The sequence below is a fragment of the Micromys minutus genome, assembly GCF_963924665.1.
Source record: "Micromys minutus genome assembly, chromosome: 16".
NCBI lineage: Eukaryota > Metazoa > Chordata > Mammalia > Rodentia > Muridae > Micromys > Micromys minutus.
The window spans coordinates 18,320,973-18,330,350 of NC_137985.1; the positions used below are offsets into that span (position 1 = coordinate 18,320,973).

The 9,378-nt window shown below is 45.3% G+C and overlaps 1 protein-coding gene across 1 annotated transcript in view; it reads left to right on the plus strand.

The window, feature by feature from the left end:
* The window catches only part of MATCAP2 (microtubule associated tyrosine carboxypeptidase 2), a gene marked incomplete at both ends in the record, with an annotated part of 31,241 nt that extends 22,367 nt beyond the window's left edge, over positions 1-8,874 (plus strand). Inside the window, 3 exons of the mRNA XM_080930189.1 lie at positions 3,171-3,476; positions 6,205-6,302; positions 8,716-8,874. Of these exons, the coding sequence (XP_080786315.1) occupies positions 3,171-3,476; positions 6,205-6,302; positions 8,716-8,874 (563 nt within the window). The remainder of the gene's footprint in view (positions 1-3,170; positions 3,477-6,204; positions 6,303-8,715) is intronic.
* Between the last annotated feature and the right edge of the window lie 504 nt (positions 8,875-9,378).

The following is a 9,378-nucleotide window of genomic DNA, read 5'->3' on the forward strand; positions in this document are numbered from 1 at the left end:
GTGGTGGTTTGAATAGGAATGGCTCCCACTGACTCATGTGTTTGAGTGTTTGGCCATAGGAAGTGGCCTTGTTGGAGTAGGTGTGGCTTTTTTGGAGAAGGTATGTCAGTAGGGGTGGTCTTTGAGATCTCAGAAGCTGAAGCCACACCCAAGATGGCATTCTCTTCCTACTGCCTGTGGATCCCAATGTAGAACTCTCAGCTCCTCCTCCAGCACCACCTCTGCCTGCATGCTGCCATCATGCTTCCTGCCATGATAATGGGCTGAGCCTCTGAAACCGTAACAGCCCCAATCACATGTTTGCCTTTGTAAGAGCTGCTGTGATCATGTCTCTTCACAGCAGTAGAACCCTAAGGCAGAAGTTGGTACCAGGAGTGGGTATTGCTATGATAGGCCCGACCATGTAGACTTTGGAATTTGAATTAGAAAGTAGTTTAATGATTTAAGTGGGGCTTATTGGGTCATACTAGTAGAGACATGGAAGAAAGTGGTGATAAGGGTAATTTGATCTGTGGGGACCCAGCTCAAGAGATTTCAGAGGAGAATAATGTTTGTAAGTGGCCTAGAGACTGTTCCTGTGATATTTTGGCTAATATGGCTGTTTTCTGCCTTTGTCTGAAAAGTCTATCTGACACTAAAGTGAAGAGTTTTGGATCAGTTGGGTTAGCCGAGGAAATTTCAAAATAGTATTGACTCGTGTGGTTATTAGTGTTCACTATTACAAAGATCTATAATAAAAAGGATTGAGCTGAGCAAGGAAAAGTACAAAATATACAGTTCAAGGAGAAAGAGACACTAAGAGGAATGTTGCTAAGTCCTGTGTTCAAGGAGATAAAGCCTGATGGTGAATAAGAAGGGAGCAGTGACCTTGGCAAGACCTCACCCAGCTAAGCCTCACTTTATAGAAAGGAATTGATGAAAGTTTAGGGCTGGGTATGGTAATACATGCCTTTAATCCCAGCATTTCAGAGGCATAGATGGGTGGATCTGAGTTTGAGGGCAGCCTGGTTTACAGATGGAGTTTCAGGACAGCCAAGCTTAGGCAGTGAAGGAAACCATCAAAACCAGAAAGATGATGATGTATTTGAATGAAGAGGCCTTGTGGCACTCCAACCCCAGCAACCAACAGAACTTGGCAGCTTCAGCCATGTGCTTTTGGCTTTAGAGCCAATGATAGAAGAAAGGGTTTATGGAATCTCCCTTCACAACTAAAGGTAGTTGCTGAGGCCAGGTGTGTTTCAGGGGTGTCCCTGCTAACAGGGAGTTGAACCAGCCCAAGAGAGAGGAGTGTGTTGCAATCAAGAGAGCTGAACAGAGTTGGGGAGCTGAAGGACATTTTGACATCAGACATGGAGATGCAGAGTCTGGAGTTTGCCCAGCTGGTTTACAGCCTTGCTTTGGTCCAGAATTTCCTCACTATGTTTTCTTTCCTCCCTTTTTGGAATGGTAATCTATATCCTATTGGAAGTATATGTTCTGCTTTTTCATTTTGAGTTTGCAGGGATGACAGACAGTTAAGAGATCACATGAGTCTCAGAAGAGACCTTGAACTTGGGACTTTTAAATAAGTTTGAGACTGTTACAGACTGTGGGACTTTTACAGCTGGACTGAATGCATTTCTGAGTTATGTATGGGGCAGGAAGTGGAACGTGGTGGTTTGAATAGGAGTGGTTTCCATAGGCTCATGTGTGTGAATGTTTGGCCACAGGGAGTGGCACTACTAGGAGGTGTGGCCTTGTTGGAGTTGGTGTGTCATTAGGAGGTGGAATTTGGGGTCTTAGAAGCTCAAGCTACACATAGTATGGCATTCTCTTCCTGCTGCCTGTGGATCCAGATGGAGAACTCTCAGCTCCTTCTCGCACTATGTCGGCCTTCTTGCTGCCATATTTCCCACCATGACAATAATGGACTAAACCTCTGAAGTGTAAGCTAGCCCCAGTTAAACGTTTTTGTTTATACGATACATTTCTTGGTTTCTTGGTTTCTCTTCATAGCAATAGAAACCCTAACTAAGACACCATTCTACCATGAACATCTAGAAACGCAGTTCCAAAGCTGCTTCCAGAAGACTGTTGTCTGGCTGTTGTTCAGTCCTGCCCTGTGTGCATCCTCCAGTCAGTTTTGTTCATTTGAGGCCGAGACAGGGATCCAAAGCTAACTTCTGCCAAAGCTACTCTGCCTCCAGTCAGGACAGGACCGAGATTATCTTCAGTTTATTGTCAGGGACATAAACTGAGGCCCATCCTTAAACTTCACCTCATTTCTACCTCTGGGTCTCATTCCACTCATGAAGAGGTAACCCTGATTGCTTCAGGAAATTTGGGCTGCTAACAGAATATGTTTCTTCATTCTAGGTGGGGCCATTGGTGATAGTGTATGGGGTTCCTCTCCAATGGAACTATCTGGGAGATGGTTTTCTTTGAAGGGATGTGTTTTTTTTTTTTTGTTTGTTTGTTTGTTTTGTTTTGTTTTAAAGTTATCAACTTGCCCTTGGATAGAGGTGTATCTGTGGGATTAAGGCAACAAAGGAGTCTGGGGCTCATGATACTGGAACTTTCTAAGCAGAGGAAAGATTTCACCTCACCAGGAGCAAAATGTACTTAGTACAAAGCTTAAAGATGCAGGCCTGAGGCAGGGGAGGCACAGCGGAGGATGGTGTCAGCCCTCTGTTGTGCTCCAAAGAGTTTGTTTCTTTTCTCTGGCCCTCAAGGCCTGACTGGGGTGATGTATGAAGGAACTACACTCAGGGACTCTGATGCTGGTAGAGTAGCTGGAGTCCCAGTCTGAGATGCCTCCCAGGTGAGCTCACCAGTTGTAACCAGCAACACTAAAAGATGCCATGGGAATACTTGTTTGATCATCCTTAGCAATGGATTTAAAAATAAATGTTTATTTTTGCTCATGATCTTGTAGGTTTCAGCTCCCTATGTGCTGCTGTCATTGCCCTTGAGACTGGTAAGGCGGCATGTCATGGTGGGTCTCATGGTCCCCTCTCCACGTCTTCACCAGGCCTTAGAGGTCCTACCACCTCCCAAGTACCTCAAGTTAGAGACAACCCTTTAGCACTGTGACTCTGAGGAAGAATATTCCAGATAAATGCAAATTTTTTGGGGGAAGGATCAAAGTAAGAATGTCATTTCGTATCATTTATACCTTTTCTTCTCTGTAGGCACACATTACTTTCGGGGTATTAACAACCTTCAGCAACCATGGAACAGTTGGATTGGCCGCAAAAAGCATGAGCTAAAGCCAAACAATCCAACAGAGGAAGGACTAGCAAGCATTCATAGTGTCCTGTTCAGAAAAGACCCCTTTTTGTGGAGGGCTGCGCTCCTGTACTACACAGTGTATCAAGCCAGCCAAATGTCTTTTTGTGAACTCTTCAAAGATATTGGCAAGTTTGTCAAGGACCCTAATACAAGATGGGACTATTGTGTAAGAGCCAAGAGGGGGTGGACTGACACTTCGGAGCCAGGTAAGAGTCCTCTGTGGTAGGTCTTCTGACTTCAGTTGTTAGCTAGTGATCTGCATCATGTTTTCCTCCCTGAATGTGACAGTGAAGCGTTTGTGACTTGAGGCCATCATTCTCCCTGTGAAGAGCTTCTTGTTATGGAGTCCTCATAGCACACACAGTGTGATTTCTGCCCACCCACCTTGAAACATTTCAGACCAATAGACTCTGGAAAGAATAATAAAATGGGCTGGTCAAGGTGATGTGTTTGTGTAACCCCAGCACCCAGTAGGCTGGGCAGGAGGGTACAAGTTTGAGGGCTGTCAACAGGGAGGGCGAGCAAGATTTAGCAGGAAAACGATGCTTGTTACCATGCCTGATAACCTGAGAGACTCACGTGGTGGGAGGGGAAAGGTGACTCCTGCAAGTTGCCCTCTGACCCTTCCATTTGTAAACTGATAAAAGCACACACACACATACACACACACTCAGAATAAGTAAGTGTAAAAGCTCTTGTAACTACACAGAACAAATACACACAGCATTCTGGGTCAGCCAGTCACAGTAGCTTTTGGGGTGAGGAGTGGCCATTTCTTTATTTGTCTTTACTTATGTGTATGCATGTGTGCCTTTGTGAGTTTATGTATGCCTGGTACCCTCAGAGATCAGAAGGCATCAGAACCCCTGAAAACTGAGTTCTTAGCAGGCGTGAAGTGTGGATTGCTGTCTCTGTGCAGGTGGCGGCAGGCACAAGACAAGGCGAGAGCCTGTGATTGGGCGGTGGAAAGGGAAGGCGGTCAGGATTTTAGAGGGGGAGTGTAGAGAGTAGAGACAGAGGAAGGGAAGGAGAGGAGGAGGCAAGATGGAACCTATTGGAGTGGAAGAGGAGCCAGAACCACACAGTCCTGGGAGCCATGAGTATTGGGGATTTCTTAGACAGATGATTAAATAGTAAGAGGGTGCGTTTGCCTCATCTAGGTGTGTAGCTTGTGTTTATATCAACTGAGGCTTGAGTTCATAGTGTGGTGTGTTGTGGGTTGAGAATTTACTCATATAAATCTGACTAATAAATTACAGGCCTCTAGAGTTTTGACTTTACCGTGTTATGGGAATTCGTGACAGCAAACCACAGGGGGCAGATGGCTGGGAATGTGAGCAGAGCCCGCCTGGATGAGAGCAGCTCGGCAGCTTTGCAGGCCGGTCCTCGCCCGGTGGCAGTGTGGGACCCTCTTTTATGTTTCTCACAAGAGTGAAGTACCTCATGTGCCACTGGAAACCCGACCCGAGTCCTTTGGAAGAGCAGTAAGCTCTGTTATTAGTCACTGAGCATCTTTCCAGTCCTTCTCTCTGACTTTAAAACAGCTTTATTGAGAGATTTGAGATGCCTTAGTTCACCACTTTAAGATGTAAACTGCATTGTTTTTCCAATACCGTCAAGCCATAAAGTCATTACCACTAATTTCTGGATATCCTGTTTACCAGCTCCACCACCCCCGAGAAACACACATCTACTAGAATTCTCCCCCACTATTCTCTCCCTTAGCTTTCAGGAAATACTTTTAGTGACTTTTACCTTTTATCTCTGTAGATTTATGTGTTTTGAACATTTCATATGAATAGAATTATAGAATTGACTTCCTCCAATTAGTAGGATTTTTTTTCAAAATATTTTTAAACTGCTCCACTGTTTAACCATAGATGACTTAGAACTCACTGTGTAGTTTGTGGTGGTTTCAAACCCACAGAGATCCACCTGCCTCTGGCTTGAGTGCTGAGACTCACATTAGAATCCCACTGGCCCAGCAGAGTGTTTCAGACCCTGCAGTTACAGTTGCAACAACCCTTGTTATTCATCCTGAATCCAATTCCTGGCAACTCTAAGGTGGCTCCCAACCATCTATAATGAGATCTGGTGCCCTCTTCTGGCCTGCAGGCCTACAGTCAGGCAGAACATAAATAAGTCTTAAAAAACAAAAACCAAACCAAACAAAAATCACCCAAACAATATCATATTATTTCACCCAGGATAATCTCCATCTCCAGATCCTTTTTCCTCAGCCTCCCGAATACCTAGGGCCACAGGTATGTGCCACAGTGTCCAGGGTTACAATCCTCATGAAGGAATTAGGGCAGGGCTATTGTTCAAAGCACACGGAAGAGAGCAGAGCATTCAAACCCCCGAACTGCCATGTTGCCCTTGTTAAAACCTCCCTCTCCCCTCAGTTCCTCTCACATCAAGGATTCACCTTCATGTGCTTGGGTTTGTGGGGTGATATTTATATGTTGTGGACTTTTAAGGACTGGTCTTTAATTTGGAAGAAGAGGTCACTTTAGTTAAGAAAAAACAAAGGGAGTTCTTCAGGCAAATTACTGGACTCTGTACAATCAGAACTATCTTGTTACTTTTAGAGATCCTACCTTTTAAATTTCGAAGATAACTGAATAAAAGTAAACATGGTGGCCCACACTTGGATCCCAGCGTGAGACAGGGAGGTGGGTCTCTGTGAGTTCAAAGCCGGCCTTGGCTACACAGTGAATGCAGGACAGGTAAAGCTACACAGTGGGTGAGGCCCTGTCTCACGTAGTAAGTGCTAGAATGTGGTAGATACAGAGGTGTCCCCACGTTAAAGAGAACGGTTAGCATCTAATTCTGTATTTCTGTAAACACTAGAAGTAAATACTGGGGCTGGAAAGGATATTTTAAATATCCGTCTAAAGAGAACGAAAGTAAACATTGTTCTGGTTCTTCCAGGGTGTTTCAGTAAAGACCAGGTGTACTTGGATGGAGTCCTTCAAATCCTTCGATTCAGAGAGTCCATAGACTTCCATCTGCTGACTGCCCTGGGCAAGGTTCGTGCACAGTGGGCCAGACCACAGGCCGGAGGCCAAGGCCCGTTGTTCTGTCTGTTAGAACACATGTCTCTTTGTGAAAACAGAAGGAAACGTCCTCTGTGGTCAAGAAGAGACAGTAATAGACGATTTGGGAAAATGTTTTTGAACTAGAATCTCACGGAGCCCAGGATGGCCTTCAACTTGCTGCTGAAGGTGACCCTAAAACTTTTTTTTTTCTGAGACAGTGTTTCCAGGTCCTAGGATTCCGGGCATGCACCACAATACCTTTCTTTAAAATGTTTTTCTAAGAGTGTTTGAAAGGATGCTATAACTATGACACTTGGCCCTTTTGAGCTCTCCTGTGAACAAGGGTATGTATGCTCTGACATGACCATACCATTTCCAAAAAGTTATAATTAATTAAATATAAAATTAAAGCACAGTACAAATCTCACTGTGCGTGGCCGTCAAGGTCTCCAGGGACTAGGTGCTTTGTCAGTAAATGCTGACATTTGAAAGAAAACCTTCTAAGCAACGAGTTTTAACTTCGAAGATTCCAGAACTTGGGGACCTGGAGATGGTCCAGTGGTTGTAGGAGCCTGTGCTGTTCTTGCAAAGGGCTTGAGCTTGGTTCGTAGCACCCCAGGTGGGGTGGCTCATAGCCACATGGAACTCCTGCTTCTGGGGACCTTTGCTTTCTTCTGGCCTCAGCAGGCATGTGCATACACATCTGCACAGGTATGCGCACACACAAAATAATAAATCTTTTAAAAATGCATCTGGGGACTGGAGGGCTGAGTGAGCAGTTTGGGTATTTGTAGGTTGGGCAGAGGACCAGGGCTTGATTCCCAGCACCCCTATGGCAGCTCATAACCACTGTAACTTCAGTTTCGGGGGATCCAAAACCCTCTTCTGATCTTTGAGAGCAGCAGGCACATAATACATACAGGCAAACACCTAGGCACATTCTTGAAAAAGCTAAAAATACATATATGCTGCGGTAAATATTAAAAGTGGAAACCTTTTATCCCGTGCCAGTGCTGGCTCCCATGGGACCACATGGCACTGTGGGGAAGGGATCTCTAAGAACCCAGGTGCAGATCACTCCACCCATGCTGCTTCTGTCCCTGGCCAGTTGTTTTCACTCACTTTCCTCCACCGCCCTTTGGGCTGGTGTGCTGGCTCTGCACGGAGCAGCGATTCCCCTTAGCCAGAGGACTGCCGGGGCATGCTCTGACCTTCCAGTGGCTTTCCGATGACCTTCCATTGTCTCTTCAAGACACCCAGCCCCAGTAAATAAGTCAGAGTGGCTTTTTAAAGTTGCCTTTAGACTTGGTTAAAGTAGGACTGACATCCACCTGCAATGCGTAAACAACACAGTATCTTCCAGCTGTTGTAGGACAAGATACACTTCAATACACAGGTCTCAGCTGCTGAGAGCAGTGCTCACCTGTGGGTATGAACATGGTTGTTTAGAAGGTGATCTGAGGGCTGGAGAGGTGGCTCAGTGGTTAGAGCACTGACTTCTCTTCCAGATGGACCTGAGTTCAATTCCCAGCAACACAACCATCTGTAATGAGATCTGATGCCCTCTTCTGGTGTGTCTGAAGACAGGGACAGTGTACTCACATACATGAGATAAATAAATAAATCTTTAAAAAAAAAAAAAAGGCGAACTAGTGGGAAGTATACTTCCTTTACCAAACTGTAGCTTCCCAGCTAGGGCTGTGACCTCCTGACCAAGAAGGGGTTGGCCATTCCTATAAGGCTTGCCTTTGCTGCCACAGTGGATGCATCTCTGAGCCTACACCTGAGTGAGGCTGTGGGGACAGTTCCTCCCCAGCCCAGCACCTCTGGCCAGCAGGGAGAGTTTACAATGTTTTATAAGTGCTTAGAAAAGTTCAAAGTTAAAGCAAGAGAATCTAACACATTGTAATAAACAGCGTTATGCCAGTGTAATAAACAGAAGCAGGAACCCACCTGTAAGAGTGTTCCTTCTTCAGATTTGGTCTCGCTAGCTATCTTTTATTTATATTTAATCAAGAGATTTATTCAATTTTAATGTCTCTCCCACCTGAGTACGTAGCTTAGTGGTAGAGAACTTGCCTAGCCTGCTCAGGCCAAAGCTCGATGCTCAGTAGCACCAAAAAGGTAAAAGACTACTGTGAACACACAGGAATCTCACTGTCTAACATTCACACTTGGAAAGTTGACTTAGTTCCAAGACAAGGTGTGAAGTCAGTAGGCTTTGTAGTCCAGGCTAGCCCCAAACTCAGAGATCCGCCTGTCTCTGCCTCCAAGTTCCCACGTGTTGGGATTAAAGATGTGAGCCACCACGTCTGGCCTTATATCCACAGGTTTTCATTTAATGTCCTTGGTCCCCTCCAAATGTCATTTGTAGTTGCAAAATCAATCCTTTTCTTTTTTTCAGGTATCTTACGAAGACGTGGACCGATTAAAAGAATTGGCAGTTACTGAGAACATGCGAGTCCCGCATTTCCTTCATGATCACAGCCGGTACATGGAGCACTTGGAGAAGATCATGCAGGTGAACGAGCTGACTGATGCTGAGCTGAAAGACCTCATCTGAGCCGCAGAGCCGCCTCCTCGTGGCTGGCAGCAGCTCAGGCACCCAGCACCTGCAGAACTAGAGGACAGCCGCCGACCTCCGCTTGCTGGACTAGCTCTCAGGATCCAGCTGAAATTCTAGGTTATATGTAGACCTGAAACTATTTTCCTAAAACATTTCTATAGACTGTGGGTGGAAGTCACTTCTCTTTTCATCCAGATCTCTCTAGAGACAAATGAAGATTCCACTGCTGATGGCTCCAGGGTGGGTTGTAAACTTGAGCACCAAGACCAGCTCTGATTGGAGGTGGCCAATCCCCACGCTCTGCTGTACAAACTCTACGGTTCTATTTCCCCTTCAAAACAGTGGGAGTTGTTCTTCTTTGAAATGTCCATTTTGTAAGACCCCAGAGGCTAGCGCTATCGAAGAGTTCTTATTTTTCTTACGTTAAGTAACATTAAAGGGAGATTGAAAACATTCTGTTCAGTTCTTACTTTATACATTTTCATCTTACTTTATCAGCTT